Here is a 24,616-nt window from a genome sequence, read left to right on the forward strand (position 1 = left end):
TAGCACTGAGGATGCTGAAACTGAGCCTACCGAGCGCAATACCACTGTGTGACAGCACAAAGTGTGACATTTGCTCTGATTTATCATCATGTTGAACTGGCCCAGGGCTCAGTTTGCTTTCTTATACATAGATTGTCTACTTATTTTTTCTGTAAAGCAAAGGAAAACATAACTTTCTTTCCTTTCAACTCTTTGTTCTCTCACCTTGAGGAACTATTACTTTCTTCAAAATCAGTATCATGGCAAGGAAGATAGGCTGCTTTTTATCTCAAACACATAAAGATGCAGATTGTTTTTAATTGATTCCCTACCCTTGACACACTTTCCTTGCCCACCCAGAAACAAAGAATTACTCATAGTGATCTTTGTTTTTTGAGTTCCAGCTTGTGGTTTGTGCATCACATTAAACCATAGTTTATATTGGTACCACCGTTCCAAAGTTCCTGTGGCATCCTTCCTCCTGCTGATGTGGTGCTAGGGTTTGCTTGCCATCCAGTCTCTGGCTTTTGCTTTGCTTCTTTCCAAACAAACCACAAGCAGGAGCCAAATTTTGTTCCTGTCTTACCAGTCCTGGCAAAGTTCATTCTCCATAGCACAAACCTACATGGATCTCGGCATGAGCTGAGTGGGGGGGAAAGTCACTTAGCATTGAGAGAAAAACATTCTACATCCACCTCTGGAGACTGCTACTATTTTCAGAAATAGAGTTTGCACAGTAATATTACTTAATTGCTGTGTCTTGTGTTACCCTCCAGAGAGCATCTATAGGATCTCTTTAGGGAACATTGTCGAAATGGAAGGTTGCAAAGTCTCCACCCTCTTCCCCCTTGAGATTCTCTCTTGCAGCTTTATTTTTAGCCTGAAAAGTTGCTCTTTCAATTGACTGCAGCTGTCTGCTATCAAAAGAATCTTGTATTCCTTTGTTTGGCATCTACAGCTCCCCATTATGTTGCATCCATCAAGTCTTTTCTTATTACAGTATTCCACATGGTGATTAAGAAAACAAACAAAATGAAAATAAAATGGGAGCGGTCATGTTGTGACACTTTGCTTTGCAAGGGTCGCACGGATGACTTTTGAGTTTGAACAAAAATTTTCAAGTTCCCTCTGCATAGCACTGTCTTCTTTAGACTTTAAAACACCCATTCTCCCAGGATGTTCAAGAAATGTGTGGGCAAAAATGAGTGTTCGCATGTGCACATTATACTCAGCAGAAACTTGTCAAGAGTTTTTGTGAAGTGACGGTGATGTGTGATAAAAGCCCAAATACTATACTTGGAGCATGTTACTTTACTGCTCTAAGGGCTGCTAATTTCAGTTAATTTCAGTAGGTTTGGTGGAGCTTGATCTTCATCAGCAGCTTATTAAGCTAACTGTCAGCTATATCTGGAATGTGACTCACACCTTCTTTTGGGGGAGACAAGTGATTATGCCTGAGAGGGAAAGGCCATTTTGAATTTGCCCAGAGAAATATGGTTTCTTAGACAACTAACTGCTTCCGCTTCGGAGGCACCAGGCGGATATGATGCTAGCACCAACTTTTTGTCTGCCTATTCTCTCTCTCCCCACCACCACCATACACATCAACATGCATTTTTAATGGTGCAAAAACACCCTAACATTGAAGTACAGTATTATGCTGGTTTCATAGAATCATTGAATTGTAGAGTTGAAAGGGATTGACTTGAGAGTGATTTGTGTAATTTTATTTATTTATTAAATTTCTATACCACCCTTAATCTGAGGGCCACAGGGTGGTTTACAGTATAAAAGCTCAAAAATGCATAACATAGTAACAAATAAAAACAATACCCCCACCCAGTTTAAAAGGCCACAGATTGTTTAATTTGCCAAAGGCCTGGAAGAAGAGGAATGTTTTCCTTGCACCTAAAGATACATAATGAAGGCACCAGGCGAGCCTCCCTGGGGAGAGCATTTCACAAGCAGGGAGCTGCCACTGAAAATGCCCAGGGCTGCAATACCTCGAGGGCCAACTCTTCCCATAAGAAATGACTCAGACCCTGCAATAATCATTTGAGGCCCTTCCTATTACACCAGGCTTTATTGGTCAAAACCAGCACTTTGAATTGGGCCTACCGTAGAAACTTAGTGAGCTTTACTTTGAGGATCATATTCTATATCTCACTTTGCATCCAGGTTTTCAGGAGGTTCCCCACCCTCCTGTCTTATTTAGAATAATTCCTAAAAAGCTGACTTTAGACTTTCTACCGCTCAAGTGCTACACCTTTTCCATCCATGTGAACAGATATCTATAGCCTTGAATATTTGGAGAAGAATAATTATTGACCTGGGCTGACACATTATTAATGTCATTATTTTAGATTACGTGCTGAGATTCAGAACATCAAGGATGTGCTGGTTATGCGCGTAAGAAGTCCCCTGCTGAATCAGGCCATGGGGCCATCTAGTCCAGCATTCTCTTCTCACAATGGGCCATGAGAAGCTCACCAGCAGGACCTGAGTTCAGTGCAACTCTCCTCACTTGTGATTCCCAGTGACTGGCATTCAGAGGCATACTGCCTCTGACATTGCAGGCATCCTACACAAGGAATGTGTGGCTTTTGTGTACAGTTTAACAAGGAAACCCAGCATCACAAAACCTAAGTACATTCAGAGGCATACGATTTCACACTAAAAAGGGGGGAGTGCCAAAACTAGATAGGCAAGGCAAATCTCCTCATGAGCTGTCAGTTTTGTGATTCTTAGACGGTCATTTTGTAACTGTGGCTCCATTGCAGCACTTTTCAGGAAAGCTGATGACTCCGAGTCTTTTTTCCCTCTTCTGAGAAGCATCTTATCTCTGTGTGGGTTTAATGCACAGAAGTGTACATAATTGTGCCTCATTCACATATGCTGGAATCCGTTTGCATAGAAAGATGCTTTACTGACTTAGCGATGTGGGAGAAATTTGGTTCACATTTAAAGGCGAACTTCCATTCACATATTCTGAAACATAGCCATCCTTCAAAATTTGCACTTCTCCAGATTTTGCAGTGCTGTCCTCCAGCCATGTAGTGTGTACAAAACTGCATTTACTATGGTAAAATGTGCATAAAGATAACCATATTGGTGGAAAAAGAGGGAAAATGAACTGGGAAAAAATTGCTTGCAAAAAAAAAGGTGTATTGGGATAAATTTTCATGAGGACTTTTTGTTTTTAAATTGCATACTAATGTGGCCATGTGGAAGCCTGAAGTTAAAACTGAAACAATGAGAAATTGAGAGAAACCAAAAGTGACCAATTTGCCCAGCCCTAGTCTGCACCCTCATTTAAAGAATGAGGAACAAACTCAGAACCATTTGTATTTTTGCTTCCCACAGCGGTGCTGAGGATATGGCCAGTGTGCCTTCTAATTGAAGACTCACTTCCCACAGAGCCCCAAGGACCTAATTTTATGTTTAGTGGCTGTGCTCAGAAACAAGTATGCCTGAGGCTGATTGTCTGCCTGGCTTGTGTGCTCCAGTGCAGAAATTCATTGCTAATTACTATGCCTCTCTCTTCTGTGTAATTTGTGAGTGAGCCAGGCAGTCTGCAGTCACCAGTTGGAAAGGACAGTATGAAGTCTAGCTATTATATTATTAATTTGTATTGGGTGGACGTACCAAACCTACTGTTTGGACTGGAGCATCATTCTGCTAGGCATACAGCTTTCCCAATAAGGAGCTATGGAAAGTGTTTCTGGTCTGATTTCAGTCAATGTCCAAACTTTCTACAAAAGGCTTGGGAAGAATGTGAAGCAACTAGATGGTTAAGGCTCCTGGCAGTGCTCCTGGGTGTGGGTCATGTTCAGGCAAGGGTATGCAGGTGGCGATGTGGTCTAAACCACTGAGCCTCTTGAGCTTGCCGATCAGAAGGTCGGTGGTTCGAATCTGCACAATGGGGTGAGCTCCCATTGCCATAGCTGCCAAGTTTCCCATATTTCCCAGGAAACCCCCATTTTTCCAGCCGTTTCCCGCTGGCAGCCTGGATTTTTTACAAAAACCCCGTAAATCCCCCGGATTCTTACCGGCCCGGGGAGGCTCCTTCTGCACATGTCTGGAGTCTCTGGACATGCGCAGAAGCGATTTCTGATGCTGTGGCCTTTTTGGAAATGGGCAGAGCATGCGTAGAAGCAACTTCCAGTGCTTCTCTGCCCAGTTCCAAAATGGCCGTAGCGCGACATCCAGTTCTGAGCAGCTGCCGATCCTGGGTTTTTTTTAATCTGGAAGTTGGCACCTATGCGCATTGCTCTATCCCAGCTCCTGCCTACCTAGCCTTTCGAAAGCATGCCAGTGCAAGTAGATAAATAGGTACCGCTGTGGTGGGAAGGTAAACAGTGTTTCCATGCGCTCTGGTTTCTGTCACAATGTTCTGTTGCGCCAGAAGCAGTTTAGTCATACTGGCCACATGACCCAGAAAGCTGTCTGTGGACAAATCCCGGCTCCCTTGGCCTGAAAGCGAGATGAGCGTTGCAACCCCATAGTCACCTTTGACTGGACTTAACCGTCCAGGGATCCTTGCCCATTATCAGTCTAAACAACACACACATTTCCTGTATTCGTGTTCCGGAGCTTTAATGCTTGCCTACGATGTGGTAAGTAGCCCTCAGGATACTTTCAAAAATGGTTTATCTAAAGAAACATCCTGTTTAAATCTGTTTAGAGACATATGTAGCAACATTCTGATAAGAAAGGGCCACCAAAAGAGACGAAATCCTTCAAAAACTACGGCAATGCTAGCTTGTTGCAACAAACTCTCGAAGAGTTGTGTGCCACATTAAAAACACACAGATTTATAGTGGCATAACATTATAAAAAATAAGCACAATAAAAAGCTGGTGCCGCAATAAATCTGTTGGTCTTTAAGATACTTTTTGTGTGTGTCTTTAGAAAGCAGATTCTGCCTGGGCTTTCTCCCTCCAGTGGTCCAGCCTACAGCTGCAATGTTCTGTGATTGCATAAGGGCAGTGAGGTCAGTGAGTTTGTGAGTGATTAATAAGAATGGGGTGTGAATGATTAATGCTTCGCACACCCCCAGGCTGTAGTAGCAAATGAACATGACATCTTAGGCAGTGGCATTTTCACCTCTTTGCCATTGGTATTCTCTTATAGGGCACCATGCAGCCAGAGGTGCTGAATTTGAATTAATATGTAAAACTTTAGCCCCCTGAAAACTTATGGTTATTAAATATCCTGCAATGGGGTTATTGCAAAAGGAAAGGTCAGTGGCTTTGGAGTCCCAGTCATAATAGCATCATCTTCATCCAAGGTGGCACCTTCATTATTGGAGCACTGCACTCTGCAAGTGTCAATGCTCTCTTGCATCTATAAGTTATCTTACACAGTCACCTTCTCCAAGTGATTTCTTTGGTTTTTTGTTTCAGACTAAACATGCATAGGATTGTGCTGTAAGAGTGGTGAACAAGAGCTTGGCTCACCAAGAGAAATGAGAGAGAAAATAGTCTAGAGGTGCTGCTGCAGAAGACTAGTTTTATTTTGAAAAATAGCATGGCCTATTTTGAGCTTTACAGCTTGATTTTTAAAGTGTATTTCCCCTTTCCAGATCTTTCAAGAGTGAAGGTTTCTTTTTTCACTTACCGGTACATCCTGTCTTAAATAATGGGGACAGCCATAATAGCACAAGCAGGAGCATAGCCGTGAATCAGCAGGGGGAAAGTATAGCCGTTATCAGACACATCAAGGATAGGTTATGTAAAAACCCATTCCTTCCTTCCAGAGTCAGCAGCTGCCACGGAAAACACATCTAGAGCAGGCATCATTCCTGATCACTGACCGTGGGGGCTGATAGCCCCACAACATCTGGAGGGCCCTTCATTGGCTATCCCAGACCGCTGACATTTGGTCATATGAATTTTAATCAGTTGGAGAATCCTGAAGTTATGTTCATATAGTCCTAATTTGGGGAACTAGAAGCATTATTCCCATCAGATGTCAAAGAGAAAAACAGTTACCTGATTTTTAGAAGACATCTGAAGGCAGCCCTGTTTAGGGAGGCTTTTAATGTTTAATAGATGGGCGGGGTATAAAGAAATAATAATTATTATGCATTCATATTGATTGTTTTGCACACACACCCCCAGGAGAAAGGCTAGCTGTGCTATTTCTCTAAGCAGAAGTGGTGATGAGCAAACAGTAGAACTCCTTATGATAGCAGATGTGGTCAGTGCTTTTTTTTCCAGCTGGAACTTGCCAGCTCAGTTCTGGCACCTCTCAGGTGGGCGCCATTGGCATTATAAGAGAACAAGGGAGGCTTTCATGCTCAACTCATGCACCTCTTTCCCCAGAAAAATAGCACTGGATGTGGTTAAACTCACTTATCTCAAATGCTTTTTTCCTTTTCTTTTATATACAAAAAGCAAGCAAAACAATCTCAGTTTTCTTTGCATTTTACAGATAGTCAGGGACTGGATCCAGAAGTCTCCAAAGCAAACTCCTTTGGGTTCATAGGATGCATGTCATCTGTCCAGTACAACAACATAGCTCCCCTGAAAGCTGCTTTACGGCATCCCAGCATAGCACCTGTGACAGTCGTTGGTTCCTTGTCCGAATCAAACTGTAGATCTTTGGTTGAAGTCGATGTAAATACAGCAACTACGATATACTCTTCATCAGGTATGTTCAACAAGCTGTTCAGGATGTTTGTTCAATAACATGCCTGTTTGATGGTTCTACTTTTAATTAGAAAATGTTGAGCTGTGTAACAAGAAAGAAAGAAAGAAAGAAAGAAAGAAAGAAAGAGGTATTAGTTTCCCTTGGTTGAGACTAGGGGACCCTAGTATCATCCAGCTCAGTAAATCTGGAGCATGCAACTAGATTTATACTAGTTGAAGTCCTTCATATTTTACCAGTGGATTCATGCAGGATAACTTCACACTATTGTAAGTGACGGGCTGAGATCAGGAAATGGAAATGAAATTTCTGAAGGTTTCATGAACATGTGCTAGAGTAATCAGAAACATTTCATTGAGTTCCCAATTGGTTTGTCCATGAACTGTTTTACTAGAGCTGAGATAGGAGGGTTACTGTTTCGAAGCTCAGAAGAAGAGGAAATTAATAGCTTTGGGCTTGTTCTTCTACCTATGAGAAATTGCACCCAACTTGCCTTCTCCCAATGAAATAGGGAGAAAATGATATCACTGCTGCCTCCATATGCAGGTCCAGTGCTTATGTGATATTAGCAGCTCTAATGGAAATGACCTCTTTCTTCTCACTATTTGTATGGCAGTAGCCTTGTGCTACTGGTCCTTGTGGCAGAGAAATGAATACATGTGTGCTGTGTGCTGCAATCTTTGGACACTTCTGCAGAACACATGAATATCATCTCTCATGCTGCCAACGTTCAGAACAGGAGTTTAATTATAAGCATAAAAAAAAAGAAATGACTGCTAATATATACATTGAGAAACTGAGGAGAATGAAATTGATGAGGATGAAATTGATGGAAGTGAGAGCTGGACCATAAAGAAGGCTGATTGCAGAAGAATTGATGCTTTGGAATTATGGTGCTGGAGGAGACTCTTGAAAGTCCCACGGACTGCAAGAAGATCAAACCTATCCATTCTTAAGGAAATCAGCCCTGAGTGCTCACTGGAAGGACAGATCGTGAAGCTGAGGCTCCAATACTTTGGCTGCCTCATGAGAAGAGAAGACTCCCTGGAAAAGACCCTGATGTTGGGAAAGATGGAGGGCACAAGGAGAAGCGGATGACAGAGGATGAGATGGTTGGACAGTGTTCTCAAAGCTACGAACATGAGTCTGACCAAACTGCAGGAGGCAGTGGAAGACAGGAGTGCCTGGCCTGCTCTGGTCCATGGGGTCACGAAGAGTCGGACACGACTAAACAACAACAACAACATTCATACTGGAAAGGACCTGAAATACAGTGCAGAGATTGCCATGAGAGCTGACATAGAAGTGAATGTGCAGCAGTTTAACTAGTTATTTCTATCAGATTAACCACACACACACCTTCTCAAATTAGGCATTCAAGGTGACTTAACAAAGTAACAGTACAATATTGGATCAATGATCAAAACCAAAAAACATCCAGCCATTAAAAAAAAAACCTCACCAAAGCTGGTCAAAAGCCTTAGGGAGAGTCAGCAGTGTGATGCAGCAGCTAAAAAAGCCAATGCGATTTTGGGCTGCATCAATAGGAGTATAACATTTAGATCAAGGGAAGTAATAGTACCACTGTATTCTGCTCTGGTCAGACCTCACCTGGAGCACTGTGTCCATTTCTGGGCACCGCAGTTCAAGGAGGATACTGACAAGCTGGAATGTGTCCAAAAGAGGGCAACCAAAATGGTCAAAGGCCTGGAAATGATGCCTTATGAGGAACGGCTTAGGGAGCTGGGTATGTTTAACCTGGAGAAGAGAAGGTTAAGGGGTGATATGATTGCCATGTTCAAATATATAAAAGGATGTCATATAGAGGAGGGAGAAAGGTTGTTTTCTGCTGCTCCAGAGAAGCGGACACAGAGCAATGGATTCAAACTACAAGAAAGAAGATTCCACCTAATCATTAGGAAGAACTTCATGACAGTAAGAGCTGTTCAGCAGTGGAATTTGCTACCAAGGAGTGTGGTGGAGTCTCCTTCTTTGGAGGTCTTTAAGCAGAGGCTTGACAGGCATATGTCAAGAATGCTTTGATGGTGTTTCCTGCTTGGCAGGGGGTTGGACTGGATGGCCCTTGTGGTCTCTTCCAACTCTATGATTCTATGAGGGGTTTTCAAAGCCTTGGTACACCACACAGAAAAAAGCCAAATGCATTTCAGGTATCATCGGGTCCTAGCCGAATAAAGTTCGTAGACTGGTGGCCACATTGATTCAAGACATTGTGTTATGTGTGGGTGTCCATTTTGTTCTCTGCTTGTCTCTTATCCTCTCTGGTTTTAAAGAGAGTCATATTACTTGTTGATGATGATCCCAGCAGTTCATTTCTTGGCTACAGTCATTAAATAGCCCCCTGGGAATCTTAAGTGTTTTGTATGTTGGGAAGGAAAACACATTGTGAAGCTAGTATTTGTGTCACCATAGATGGAGGAATGAAAATGGCTGCTCCTAGATCACTGTCATACAGAAAATATTGCAAATATTAATGTCATGGTTGGCAATTTTTCAAATGATCTAAAAAACACAAACCAAGATTTGAAATATTTGAGAAAACCAGCTGAACAGAAAATAGCTAAACACCACAATTCATCTAGCAATTGGTTGTTATTTGGCTCCCCACATAATAGATTTGCATGGAAATTGTCCACACTCTTTGGAAACAGCTATTTAATAATATTTCCTAGATTCTTTTTGACCAAACTGCGGGAGGCAGTGGAAGACAGGAGTGCCTGGCGTGCTCTGGTCCATGGGGTCACGAAGAGTCAGACACAACTAAATGACAACAAGATTCTTTTAGTTCAACACTATTTGCATTTGTACCAGATCCCCATTTTATCGTGTCTTGTACCTGAGACATTCAGCAGGAAACAAGTGATGTCATTCACACCCTGCAAAGGGAAAACAAATTATGAATCACTTCCCCTTTGGTGAATATGTTCCTCTTTTTGTGCTGCTTTTAATGTCCATATTGCCTTGTTTCAGCTGTGACTTACTGGGGAAGCATATCTTGGGGGGGGGGAGACACTGCCAGCATCACTGAGTATTTTTCTGGGTTTGTGTAAATATAACATTCATTCTCTCTCTCCTTCTCTGTCTCTCACACAGCAACCAAGTCTGCTCTTGCTTGCTTACATCATAGATCAGGCATCCCCAAACTGCGGCCCTCCAGATCTTTTGGCCTAAAACTCCCATGATCCCTAGCTAGCAGGACCAGTGGTCGGTGAAGATGGAAATTGTAGTCCAAAACATCTGGAGGGCCGAAGTTTGGGGATGCCTGTCATAGATAATAAAGAAAATGATAAGATGATATGGTCAGAAGATATCGGCTGAAATGGCAGCTGAGAGAGAAAGCTCATTGGCTGCAACATTTGACTTGTAAACACAGCACTGGGCAGCAGCCCAGTCTATTTCAGAACCACTCTTCCAACTTGATTCATTATTTGGGACTGAAGCAGATCTTTTCAAAACAAAATGATGGCTTCCAATTCACTATAATAGAGGTTTCTGTGTAAAGGCTTAATATATATCAATTATAAAAGTAAAAAGTTTCTTATTTTTTGCCAAATTGGATGCAATTTGTAGGCATGCACACCCCTTCTTTGGGGATGAAGCCTCCCAAATGTCAGTACCATAGCTACAGTAGTTCTCCAAGGACACAGTTTACTCTTTTGTGATGGGTACAATAGAAATCAGGGGGTGGGAGTGAAATGAGCATGGCTCCCTAGGAAAGACTAGGTTGGGGAAAATTTCACATTTCCCAGTATGCACCCTGTTACCCGAAGGGTCACTGCTATGGGTGGGCTTCTCCTCACCATCACAGATTTTTTTTTGTGGTGCAGCCTCTTCTCCCTGGGAGAGAAAGAGAGCTCTCAATTGACTTGTATACCCTGCAGGGATGTCCAACAGGTCAGTCGCGATCTACTGGTAGATCCCCACGATATTTGGTAGATCATGGTCAATCTCTGGCTCCCTTTCCTCTGCATCGGTAAATCTGACTCCTGCCCTGCCCCCTCGCCCCACCCTCCATTGTTGTTTGAAATCAGGAAGGGAAGGCAGAGCTCCCTCTGTGTGGCTGTTTTCATCCATAGCAATGTTTTTGTGAGTGACTTAACCCCTACTTCCCTTGCCTTCCTCCCCCCACAAACGGATCTCCCCCCCCAAAAAGCTTGCACCTTAACCCCCCCCAAAAGTGCTTCCCTCATCCCCCCCAAAAGCTGAAGAACTTTGAGCTGAACCCCTAAAAGGGGGGCTTTCTTCTTCCCCAAAAAAGCTCAACAAGTTTGAGCTGAACCCCTAAAAAACAGGGGTAGATCACTGCCAGATGTTAATTCTGAAAGTAGATCACAGCCTCTTGGGAGTTGGCCACCCCTGGAGAGGAATGGAATGTGGGAAAAGAGCACAAATGTCCAGGAAACATTAGGGGGCGGTGAATGCCACCTTTCCAAAAGGAGTCTGTTACCACAAGGGTCATTAGCGGATGTGACCTTCTGCCCACCACCACAATCTATTGGGGATACACATCCTTCTCCCTGGGGGAGAGATCTCTATTGCCTTGCATAGGAGAAGGGGTAATAGTGGTGGATGTTCAGCAATCAGCATAGCTTCACTGCATTGTATTGTTTTATTAATGAACATTTTCGCACCCTGGGTTTCTTTGGGAGGAACAGCAGGATGGCATTGACACACTAAGAGGGGAACCCAACTGAAATCAGTGGACAAGTTAATCCTGGTTTCAAAGACTTACTCTGAGTAAGCTGGCGACAACCCTTTGTCAATAGCATACCACCCCATTCAGCCAGCCTGTCCATCGTTAAAGTCAAGTACCTACTACTTGTGTTAGAGCAGTCTTTGAAATATAGAATATAGTCCCTTATGGTGACCTTTGGTAAAATCATCTTGGGAAGTAATATCTATTTTAAGAAGAGCATTCTACTAAAGTCTTATGTGAAACTGTTCATTTCCTTGACTTCAGAATTTCCCTGGGCTCTACTGGGGAAGTGCCTTTTGTTACTTACCATCTGCTTCTCAGCAGCAAACACCTCTTTGTGCTTCCCTAATCTCATTTTTAACTGAGTGAATCATAATCCCAAGAAATGTTAAAGCTTGGAGCCGAAATTCTAAACACAGGCATGTCAACTGCTTTTTAAAACAAGCTACATAAAAATGATTCAAAGTTACATATATTTAAATACATATAGATAACTGCATTAAAAAATTCAAAAGAATACATATTTAAAGTACCTCAAAATACAGTCAGACCTCGGTTTTCGCTCGGCTGCCGAACACTTTGGAAGCTGAATGCCGAAAACCTGGAAGTAAATGCTTCAGTTTTCAAACACGCCTCGGAAGTCGAACGACTTCCAAGCCGTGTTTCTCATCCCCCCCCCCCAATGGAACTTGCTGACAGTCCTTTGACCCTCAGTTCTTGAACATTTTGGAAGTCGAACGGACTTCCGGAATGGATTACATACGAAAACAGAGGTTCCACTGTATCCAGTGACGTTTTCCTATTAGTGCAAGGGCTAACATTTGAAGGGCACATGAGGAGGAGAGAGTGAGGGGAAGCTCTGTTGTGAAACAGTCCTTGAATGAAAGGGACAACTTCATGTACAACCCATAGTTTGTATGTTTTAACTTCTTTAGCTCAGGTAATTTCATCTTGCACAACAATGTTTTAAATGCCCTTTCTGGAGGAAAAATCTGTGCCATTGGCTCACCCCCCTCTCTCACACACTATTTGAAGTTGACTATTCATTGAGACTTAATAGTTGGTGTTGCGTGCTGAACCCTCTCAAAAGACTTAAGAACATATGTGTCACGATACCAATAAAGAACAGATGGAGCTGGGTTTCAAACCAGTTGATCCTTTCCCATCCTCAAGTCCCTTTGCAACTGGGCTCGTCTCATGCCCAGATGATCAGTGAATGGTGTGGTGAACGACAGTAACCCAGCTTGAAGAAGTGTCTAAACACACAGCTTGTCTCGATTTGCAAGACTTCTCATTTGCTCATTGTTGGTGTAGCAAAAAGTTCACAAGTAGAAAATAGAAAGCTAATGTTGTTTGCAGTAAGAAGACAACATAGTGTTATGAAGAGGAAAAGAAATGACCAGGGGTTGCGTCTAGTGTAGCACTAAGTAACTTGTTCCATCTGTGTGGCGAACCTTGTCCCTCCAGAGTCCTTGTTCAATGGTAAGGGATGATGGGAGATGCAGTTCAATGCATGGAGGGCCAGAGGTTCCCTTTCACTGCCACAGACAATGGGCTGGCCACTAAGGGGAACAGGATGCAGGACTAGATTGGTTTGACAAAGCAGGTCTCTTAGCATTTACACTTGCCCAATGGAACTTCCTCCCACTCCGAACACCCAAATCTGTTATACTGTTTCCCCAGATCATCTGAAGCAGATTTGGGGTGGGTGGGGGTGCACGCAAAAAACTTATGTTGATGGGACACACCAGAATTTTTCTTTCTTTGACCCTCACTATACTCCCCCCCCCCCACAGGCAGAATTTAACTTCTGGTCACTAAGTGGTCTAATTAAGACTATTCCCACTAGAAATCTATCATTCTCTGCCTCCACTCCCATTTTGTGTCACCACTCCATAACTTATAATACTGAAGAGGATATACACCCAACATTTTATAACCAAATAATCCCCCCCCACACACACAAGTAAAGAATCAAACTGTCATAATCCTAGCTAAACCAACATAATTCATTATATTACAATGCAATACACAGTTACAGCTATCTGCTATTCAGCCTTCAGTTTTATGAAACTGGTATGTACCCAAATACATGTCACTAAAAACTGGCAGGAACATTTTTATAAACACCATATTGTCTAAAAGTGTAATCCTTTGCATGACTCAGAAGTCAATCCCACTGTGTTAAATGGGTTTTTTCCCCCAAGAACTGTAATGTGTTCTAATCAATTTGCAGTCTAATTATATGCATTTTGCTGACACTAGGGTATTTTTTCAATTGCACCTCTTTTAGTATTTTCTTTTCTTTCCTTCCAGCAAGTTGCACATTTTTTTTCTTTGTTACCTTCACATATTAAAACTCAAGAGCAGGAAATTATGGTGTTGCTGGTCTAGTCATTTGCCGTGTCACCAGAAATTCCGGATATTTTTAGCCCATTGGACCAGGAGAAGTCCTTGTTTGGGCTTCTGCCAGTGGGACCCATTAGCTGAATCCAGCCCGTTGCATTTAAAAAATGATTCTTGTATCCTTAATGAATTTCAGATCCATTTGGGAAGGCAGATGAGAGAGAGCCACTTACCAATGCTGTCAGGAGTGATTCAGCTGTCATTGGAGGTAATTTATTTTTTTTCTTAAAAAAAAAATACTGAGCAAGACACTCTTTTTTACCATAACTTGTTACTGGTGACTTGTATGTTATGGTAATTATTTTAAGAAAAAAATGTTGAAGAAAATACATGTGAATGAAATCAAAAGTTCTTTATTTAAATTATCACTGGGTTGTATACAATATAGTGCTAAACTGAATGTTCCATCAGTGCAAGGATTTCTCATTGCACAATGAAACGTCCTCCCCTTATTGACCTCCTAAATCCGTTCTGGGGGCTCTCCCAACCTCTAGAACAGATTTGGGGAGAAATTTTTTGTTTAATGCTACCCATTGTAATACATTCTCTACTAATAAATCCTCAATAATCCAGTACTAATAAGCCATGTAACAAGATTGGCCAAACAAGCTTTGACAAAGTCTTTATCAGGGAGTTATCAAAAGTAGAACAATTTGATGGGCTTTGACTTTTATAGTCATTTAAAGAAGGATTACAAAACACACAAAGAAGTTGGTTATATATGACATGAGAGAATTTTTCAGGTCTCCTTATCTCAAGCTGAATGGGGCTTTATACACCAAAACCAAAACCTTGAACTTAGCCCAGTAGCTAATACTTACAGATTGGATTGGATTATTCTGACATGGCAAGAGAAGAAGGGTAGAGAAAAGCAACAGAAGCCCCAAGATTAGATGAAGAAGCCTAGTACTGTATTGGAAATAGGAAAGACTCCAAAATGATTCTGATATATGGGTGGGATGGGCCTGAGCTGTCCAGGAAAAAGAGCTTGAGAAATCTCAGTGCACTGTGTCAGTGAAAAAGACAACATTTTCAAAAATTATTAGGAAAGGGATTGGTCCTAACAGGAGAAAGGCAATTACAGTGCAACATTATCAAGCTATCATCTGCCCAGTCTTAGAATACTGCTCCATTTCTTTATTCTCTTCTATGGGGTAAAACGAAGGAGGTAGCTATACAGGTCTAGCCATTTCAATAGTCTCATGGGTTTCTTGAGAAGTCATCAGCTTTGTCTCAGCCCAGCCCTATCTCAACACACTGTTAAAAGTCATCAAACTTTATGACCCAATGGTCTTCGTAATTAAGAAACAAGAATTACAATACCCATGAAAGAATAATTGAATTAGAACTATATCCATTAAATGTGACAGTCCCAATCCAGTGGATTAAGCACCTACTTGCAGCTAGAAAAACATGGAAGCATGAAAGTCTAAATTCCTTCCTTTCATAGAGATTTTGCTGAATTTGTCTCAGTTGAGCCTTTTCTTGGGTTCCCCCCCCCCATATTTTGGCCCAAAAGCTGTTCCACAATTTAGAGAGATCTGCTGACAAGTGCCTATTTTGGTAAAGAAGAGGAGAGAGTTCTCATTTGGACTGTGGTGGCTTCTAGTAATGTTGCTATGTTGTGAACCGCCCTGAGATCTATGGATTAGCTAAACCAGCCAACCAAAACCAAAACCATTGCAGTGCTTGACAGCCCAAACCACGTGGCAGCTACCATGGGGTGCGGCGCTCATCGCACTTCAGGCTGAGGGAGCTGGCATTTGTCCACAGACAGCTTTCTGGGTCATGTGGCCAGCATGACTAAGCCACTTCTGGCATAACGGAACACTGTAATGGAAGCCAGAGTGCATGGAAACGCCGTTTCCCTTCCCGCCACAGCAGTACCTATTTATCTACTTGCACAGATGTGCTTTTGAACTGCTAGGTTGGCAGGAGCTGGGACAGAGCAATGGGAGCTCACCCCATCACATGGATTCGAACTGCGGACCTTCCGACCAGCAAGCCCAAGAGGCTCAGTGGTTTAGACCACAGCACTACCTGCATTCCTAAAACAAAAGCACTAATGATATGTCTTCAAGTGTCATAATGGAAACATGATAGTTTACCCCCAATAGAAGGAAAGGGGCTATAGAGATTCAATAACTTATCTGGTGAAACAGCAGTGAAATCTTCCCCAGTGGTGTGTGTTGTGCACTATTTGCTGATATGGCCACAATACCAGGTGCAGTGCAATGAGATCAGCCACCATGAATTTCAAGTGCTGCAGAACTGTGCAGTTATAAGCAAAATCTGGAGTCTGAAAACCTCCATGAGCTTTGCAATGTGCTGTGACTTGCTCCCAACTGATCTCTGTGTTGCAGAATGAAAACATCACTCTGCTTTTCCTCAGTGGAGGCTGGTTCCTTTGATTTCAATCTGTCACCCCCCCATCCCCCACCTGCCTGCCTTCTTACCAACAGTCAAAGGGTGGCCCTGACTGTCAGCTTCCTTCTACTCCATCTCAGCTTTGCTCTTGTCCTTGTGCAGAGGATGAACCTGGAATTAGTTGGCTCTGCCTGTCATTACCTCTCGCTCTACTTACTGTTGGTCTGCCTGTTTTCTGCACTGCCAGCCCCAAGAAGCACTAGCTGCTGCTGCTGCTTCTCCCTTTGTGATTGTCCTTCTTTCCCCTCTTCCTCAGGTGTTATAGCAGTTGTGATCTTCATCATCTTTTGCATTGTGGCTATTATGAGCAGATTCCTTTACCAGCACAAACAGACACATCGGAGCAGCCAGACAAAGGAAAAGGAATATCCAGAGCACCTTGACAGTTCTTTTAAGACTGACGTTGACTTGCAGAACACAGTGAGCGAGTGCAAACGAGAATACTTCATCTGACAGACTCTCCAGCTCCATGTTACACTTTGGCATTTATTTGATTATGATGGTTATTATTATTGTTTTCTTACCCATCCATTTCTTTTGAATTTCCCCACCCTTTTTGGAAAGAACCCACTTTGCACAGAGGAGATTGGCAGCTATGGCAGTGCCTCACTCTCCTTGTGAAACTCACCACAGTTAACGCCTAACAGTTCAAGCGACTATACATTCTACCTAAGTTCCACATAACATGCATGGTTGACTGTTTGTTTCCTGGATTTCTGAAATGTTGTTTTCTGGACCCATTTAACTCACCATTTCATGTCGGACCTGAGCGATATATACTAGAGGTTAAGTGTACAAGCTATTGTAGCATCACGGCTGTTGCAACAAGGTAGTGGGAAAGACTAAGACCAAATTATCTCATATCTTTAATTGTGTGTTTAAAAGGGGGACACGTCCTCCTGTCTTTTGCAAATTGGCATAATAATTCTGTTTCATGTTGGTAGTGCTGTGTTGATTTTGCAAGCTGAGGATCTGGAATGATTTTGCCCCTCCTCCATATCTTTTAACCCTACCTTTGCATCCCTGTTATTTTATTGTAACTTTTTGACTTCAATATTTCCATTTTTAAGGTACCAACTTTGATTAAACAACAGCAATGAACAATTACAAAAATAATTCCTGGGCCAAGTATTATGCCCAGTGAATTTTGTCACTGTCAGGGGAAGAGTGAGAATGGCCTCTGCAGATTTTTGCAATCTTTGGACAGTAGAAAAAAACAACAACTAATATTTGTAGTTGTGGGTTGTCTTACCATGATAGTGAATAGATGCCAGAGGGTTCCAGACTTTCTTTTTTTACAGAAATAATCTATAAAACTGCCTCAGGGCAGGTGGCCATTTTCTCTCCCTCCCCCTAATTTCCCCCCCTCCCTCATAGTACTAGGACCTGGGGTCAACCAATTAAACTGAATGGTGGGAGATTCAGGACATACAATAAGTAGTACTATTTTATCTGCACATAGTTAAACTATGGAAGTGACAAACATAAGTTGTAGTGATGGCTGCCCACTTGACTGGCTTTAAAAGTGGGTTAGACATATTCATAGAGGATCCTGCTAAGAATGGGGTGTCATGCTCTGAATACCAGTTGTTGGGGGTGGCAAGCTAGAGAAGGCTATTGCATTCATAACTTGCTCATGGGCTTTCCATGGGCATCTGGTCAGCCACTATGGAAGACAAGATGCTGAATTATATAGTCCTTTGTTCTGATCCAACAGGGCTTTTCATATGCACTTTATGACATATACCTAATGTACTTTTTTGTTTGCTATGAGGAATGGTGCCAGGCTGCTGCTTATTGCAGACACCTTACCACTTGAAAAACTTTCATAAAAGACGGAAACCCTCTAAATCCTTGTTTCTATCATAGTAGCCCCCCTCGCCCCCTGAAAAAACATTACAATTACATTTTATTTTATTTTATTGGCACAACTTACTCCAAAGCTCATGCTTCAACTGCAACTTCTATCACATAGGGTTGGCTAAAATCTGTACCTTCTATGGGAATATAACACTAGGTGAAGCATGAAAACGAGCAATTTTTAGGTTTCAAGGGTTTAGGTGCCTGCTACATGTTAGGACACCCCATAAACCCTGACTGGAACAATCTTAGTGATGCTGCTTAGAATTGATACTTAGTCATAATCTAGTGGCAAAGCATTAAAAGTAGTGGGATCAGCCGTTACTTTGTATCTATTCACTTAAAGCCAATTCTGTATGAAATTAAGCAAAAGACTGGGCTTGAAACAGAAAAGTAGATGATGCAGGAAACTGGTGCTGCATTTTTTCCCTTCCAATTAATCTAGAATTTCAGGTTGGCATATTAAAACTGTTCCTTTCCACCACAGGAAAAACTGTAGGGCTGTGCTCCCAATTCACTCTTACATCCACTGACAACCAAGAAACAGTGATAGGATACAAACAATCACTAATGAGATTTCCAATAGAGAGCAGGCAGGCATTTTGTATTCCACCTGAAGGTTTTGGAGAAAGTTTGGTTTTTATCTGGGGCAAGTGATATATATATATTATAGCCCTGGAGGATCTGCAATATCCTGTGATATAGTAAATCTCTGAAGGCGGGTTTGCTCCTTGGGTCTGCTCTCATGAGAACCAAGCTACACAGTCCAAGTTTGACCAAATTACTCTACACAGGATGGGCAAGAAAGACTCTAAGTTGATGCTTTAATTTGATTGATAATTTCTTTTCCCCCCCCCCGCTGTCATCTCCAGCAGCACTGTACCCCTCCCTGAACAACAGAACTGAATTTGACCTCTTTATTCTATTAATGTCTCCTTATAGCGATAATTGTGGTGTTGTTACTGCATGCATTTCCCTTTCTGTTCTGCTGCCATTCTTTAGATAATCAGATCTTTCAGATCAGCAGGTTCCCTCACATTACGTGCTTCAGTTCCCCAATATTCCTCCTATGGTTTAAGCAGCAAAGATTGTTCTTCCCGAAAGTGAAACATTGAACCCACTGACTTAGGACTCTTAGCACACCCCAGGTCAATGGTCATATGAACCTTCCAATAATTTGTTGCAGATGGCAGTGATCAAATAGGGCTTCTAAGTATGCCTTACTTATACGGAGAGGTGGAATTCACAGTAGATGCACTGAACTCATAGATTCATGCTAGAAGGAGAACTGAAAGGCAATTTGGGCCTGATGCTCAGAGTTCTGAAAAATCACCCTTTTGTCCTTGACCACAATTAGAAAGGAAGTTTTCCAGCCTTAATCCTGCTGAATGATCTGTCACCAACCACTCAGCTTTATAAAGCACATGCAATTGAACCTAATGATTAACTCCTTACAAGCAGCAACCTTTATCCTTTTTGTTTCTCTAATCTTTGATTATTAGAAGTTTCTTTAGCATGACAGGAGTGGTTCTGAGGACACTCAACACAGGCACTTATGCCTTTTTAAAGTGTCCCTCTTGCCAATGAGGTTTTCCACCAACAGTTTCCTCCCCCTCCCAAATAAAACTTCTCTGTATTGCATTCTAAGTACTTTTTGGAAAGGCAGGAGAGGGAGAGCGACCCAAACAAATCCAGGAATTAATGAGTCCTTTTCTCTGTCTAAGGACTCCACATTTTTCCTCATTATTTTGACTGTTCTTTGGCCGAGTCATCTTATTTTATATGATTTTGCTAACAGGAAGCCATTCATTCGTAACATGTTTAATTGCATTCTGAAAAGGGGAAGGGGAAGGCAGTGGAATCCACATTTTTATTTCAATAACTTTGCTCCCTATAAATTACTGTGCCATATTTTCCCGTTACTCAACACAGCTGTTATAAATCACCACTTTGCTCTACTACATATTCTTTTCTTCATCTCGATATAAAAGTCAGCCTAAAGTGTAGCAAATTTAGCCCTAAGCAGATACACTAATGGGATGAAAAGAAAGGGTTTGGGGAACAAAGCAGAGCTGAATCATTATGCAGGGTATGGGCTGCTTTTCGCTATATAGGAAGTCAGGGGTCGCATTCTTGCCAAAAAATATTAAGCTTTATCAGTTAAAAACAAAAACTTGAAGAAAAGAAAGAAAGGGGGGTGAAGTGTAAAAGCTTGTAAAGTTTATATATAAGACAAGGGGGCAATTTTTGCTGGAACTGCAGCACATAAGGAGGGGAGCTTTAACCCCTTCCATCCCAAATCATTATAGCCATTAAAACTGTCCCTATTCTCCTGTTAGCCTTAGGAAAACAGCATCCACTGGTGCCCTAGTTATGAACAGCTAGTCTTGGCATACAATAGCAAAAGACGCATCCCCCCGGTGTCAATAGCACTATTAACATCCACACCAGATATGTGAATGGAAGGCTGCTTCAAGCATGCAGATCTCCATTGCTGGATTGAGACATGAGTACATGAATACTACTTTTCCCATCCACTTCAGTCACAGAGTTTGCGGTTTCTAATTGACAAATTTGGAAGTTTTTTGCTTGCTTGCTTTGTGAATGGGTGAAAACATATTGCCACCCCATTCTTTGTATACTTGATTTGGGGAGCAATTCAAACTTCCCTCCAAGTCTGACTGGACCCTTGAAGCTCCAGGGATGCTACTGCATCCACAGTTTTGCCACGCACAGCTGTTGGGGTGGAAGTGGGGTGGGGGCAGCCTGAGGACAGCAGCTGGACCACCTTGAGATCCAATGGATCCTGGGCCTGCACGGCCCTGCCCCTTTTCCGGCCCATGAAAACACCATTTCAAGGCTTTCGACTGGCCTCTACCAGCAGGGATTCCACCAGTGGTGCTTCCATCCCCTGGACATTCAGTGAAAAGGAGGAGATGCTCAGTACCATCAGAGAGACAGTAGTGTCACTCCTCAGGCAGCAGCTGATAGGTCAACAGGGCTGATGGAGGGACACTTCCACCCAGTTAAGCTGTCCAACGCCAGTCAGGCGCAAAACAGGGTTGGATTGCTCTGTCTAAACATTAAAGAACCCTTGAAATTACCAAGAGTTCCAGAACAAATGAACAACTTTGGCACAAATCATACACTTACTAGGAAGTAAGCCCTATTGAACACAATGTCTTCCTTCCAAATAAGCATTCAAGCAGTCTATTAAATCAGCTTTTAGGGTCCTTAACTGTCTATTTGACTGCATTTCCTTTACAAACAGAACTGAATCCTGGCTTCTAAGGGAACAGGATTATATGCACATATATTTAAATGTGACTGGATTTCCCCTTCATACCTGCTTATCTTAATCGGCTCACTATAAAATTGTGTTTTTTTGTGTTGTTAATTGCAGGTTTTCTTGTACAGGAAAGCAACTTACAGCCCAATACACAACTCAGTTATGCAGAAGCACTTGGATTCAAGTTTAATTAGCCCTATTGAAATCAATAGAATAAAATCAGTATAAATCTTAATAACCCTGGTTTCACTTAGCTGGGCTATAGATCAGTTGCCCATTTCACTGAAGGGTGGTATACCTCCTGTTTGTTCATTGGTATCACTAGACAGACAAATGATCCTAATGCTACTAGATACAGGTAGGTAGTTGTGTTGGTCTGCCGATGAAACAAAATAAAAGTAAAATAGAAAATTCCTTCCAGCAGCACCTTAGAGACCAACTAAGATTGTCATTGGTATGAGCTTTCGTGTGCATGCACACTTCTTCAGAAAGCTCATACCAATGACAAAGTTAGTTGGTCTCTAAGGTGCTACTGGAAGGAATGTTACTAGAGACAGCTTGAAATCTGCTTCCACCTTATGCCTGCAGGCTTGCCAGTTCATATTTTTGACATGAAAAAGACTTGGGCCCTCATTCAAATGTGAAGCAAATCAATATTTACATCAGGAATGAGGATATTAAACAATTTTAGTTTAGTTGAACAATTTTAGTGGATTTAACTGTATGGCAGGAATGAAGAACCTTTGACTCTCCAGATGATGTTCTCATCTTCCCTCACTAGTCTCATCTCTGCTGTTAAAAGATACCTGGGCCACAGCCCTTTACATATTTAAGTTCAAATGCTTTCTGAATCAAGCAAGCAAACCTCTCCAGGAGAATCCTTTGGTTCACAAGGGAGCTATTTAAGCTTGCAAATGGATGCCTTAAAATGTTAAGTGCTGTTACTTTAGGCCTGTGGTGTAGATGAATAGTTACACATTGGCGGTCCTCTTGCTTTGTCGCCTGCAAAAATGGGTGTGTGTAGGAACTGAGCGCATCAAGCCTCTATCATACCACAATACAGGAGTTGTGAACTGCATTAAGTCCTTGTGCACCAAAGGTTCTGCCCTGTAGTGGACAGCAGGGTGGAGCAGTGATGCTCACCTGACCTCCAGTTGCCTGCATCACTGCAACATACCAAGGAGGAGGATATAAGGAGCAATGAAGTGGTGGGAGGAAAAAAGAGACTAGCCAGAGCACTGACTTAACCTTGCCCCAACTTGGCCCTCTCCCTCCCCATCGTGGTATGCATGAGCAACCAGTAGGAAGGTCAGGTGAGCGCTGCCACCCTACCCCAACCCCTCATCCATTACTAGTTGGATGCCTTGTAGAAACTCCATTCAGTTCGCATGAATCTTCTTGGTGCATACCAGTCTTCATGGCGTTTGGGGGTGCTTTCCTTAACTTAAATGATTTTAAGAACCTCTGAAGTTGTTCAAAGGGGCGTAGGTTGATCCAGATAGCCAGTTAGTATATAACTTTGTTTTGAGCTTGCCCGAGGCAAAAAGAGTTTTCAACGTCACCATCATAAACTCACCCCTTAGTTTTGTGAATGTAACTCATATTTTGGAAACCGTACAATGGCATTCCCTGCCACAATGTGGGTGTGTAGTCAAGCCCTAGATACTTGTTGTAATTTATTGCTTTTATACCCAGCTTTCCAGGGTAAACCTTCATAAGGTGGCTAACAAGAACACCTCAAGTGATACAATGTCAGATTTTAAAAAGTAATTAAAACAGACTCACTAAAGAATCTATAACAATTTTTAAAAAGTTAAAAAGCAGTTAAAAAGTCAAGCCAGCATGAAAACACCATAGTTCAATGGAAAGCCGAGCTAAGCATAAGTTTTATGGTCTGCATAACAATTGCTAATAGAAGAGCCATAGATAGTTCTCAGGAGAGGAATCTGAAAGATGCGGAGGCTACAATTGAAAATGCCCCTTCTAACATCATAGCTCCTAACAGCCAACCAGAGAACAGGGCATAAGTCACAATAAAAATCCATGATCCAGTCAGCTGCAATTTAGACTAAAAAATTAAGTGGCCAGCCATGTATCCTGCAATAATGTAAACCGCACAGTAAGACTGAATTTACTTCCCACTTTCCCAAAAAAATTGTCTCCACTCAAAAATCAGGTTTGTTTTCCGCTATTTTCATTGATGGGGGGGGGGACTTCTCTGAAGTTTTTGAAAAGGGACTGCCACTTACCTCACTGAGTCTTGCCAATAATTGAGGCCAGTGAGAAGCCTCAGAGAGAGCCCAACACCACTCCCCACCAGCCACACTTCCCAGCATGCTTTGGAAGCAACATGGCACAACCTGATGTGGTGTCACCCTCAAAGCATTCCAATATGTTCATACAGCAAGAAGTTTAAGTTAAAAAAGCAAACTTTATGCTCACTTCATAAAGTTAAGGTAAGGAGCAATCTTCTTCCAAAATATTCGGATAATTTTTTCTCAACACACAATATATTTTTTTGGCATGGATATCTCTCACCTACACAGCAAATGGTAAAAAAATAAAAAAAATGAAATTTGAGTGTAGCTCTGGCAAAGTTGGCCCTAATATATGTTCACTGAACTACATCTATTCAGTTTAACAAGAGCTTGGTTCATAAATGAATATTGATGCTGAAGACATCAAGTGACAGGTTGCAGATAGGAGTTGTGATTTACAGCCAATGGGAGAGCTTAAATCACTTGATGTCACATCCAATGCAGTCCTTTTCAACAGAACCAATTTGCAGACCTTGCTACCAGTTAACAAGTAATGAGAAATCTATGAAAGTACTTGGATGTGTACATCTTCCTCATGCTTCAGGTCATGCAGGAAGCATTAGGAAAAGGAATCAAAAATAGGACTTCCAAAACCATGATGACATTATAAAAATGTATTGTGATACTTAGAAAGCCATGCACAATTCTGGCCATCACACCTCAAAACGGACCAGGAACAGGTGCAGCAGCAGAACAAGACCCCCTGAAGAAAAGGTCTTAGTCTGGAAAAAGAGGCAATTGGGGGGATATGATAGAGATGCATAAAATTATGCATAGTGTGAAGAAAGAGGCCAGAGAGAGTTTTTCTTCCCATCTCATAATAATAATAGAACATAGTGTTATCCCCTGAAGCTGAATGTTGGAAGATTAAAAAATAATAATGAAAGAGAGATACTTATTTACACAGTGCATAGTTAAACTATGGAATTTGCTGTCACAGGTTGTATCCATTGCCTATCAACATAGATGCTT

At 42.0% G+C, this 24,616-nt stretch overlaps 1 protein-coding gene across 2 annotated transcripts in view; it reads left to right on the top strand.

Annotated features, from left to right (window-relative positions):
• The window catches only part of CNTNAP5 (contactin associated protein family member 5), a 308,410-nt gene that overhangs the window by 279,386 nt on the left and 4,408 nt on the right, over positions 1–24,616 (top strand). The window contains exons 22-24 of one of the 2 annotated variants that reach the window (XM_088662417.1): positions 6,415–6,633; positions 13,887–13,958; positions 16,434–16,597. In XM_088662417.1, the coding sequence (XP_088518543.1) occupies positions 6,415–6,633; positions 13,887–13,958; positions 16,434–16,597 (455 nt within the window). Of the gene's footprint in view, positions 1–6,414; positions 6,634–13,886; positions 13,959–16,433; positions 17,118–24,616 lie in introns of those variants that run through there. The other variant, XM_035128546.3, reaches the window with a different exon arrangement.

Source organism: Zootoca vivipara, chromosome 1 (assembly GCF_965207765.1).
Source record: "Zootoca vivipara chromosome 1, rZooViv2.hap1.1, whole genome shotgun sequence".
Taxonomy (NCBI): Eukaryota; Metazoa; Chordata; class Lepidosauria; order Squamata; family Lacertidae; genus Zootoca; species Zootoca vivipara.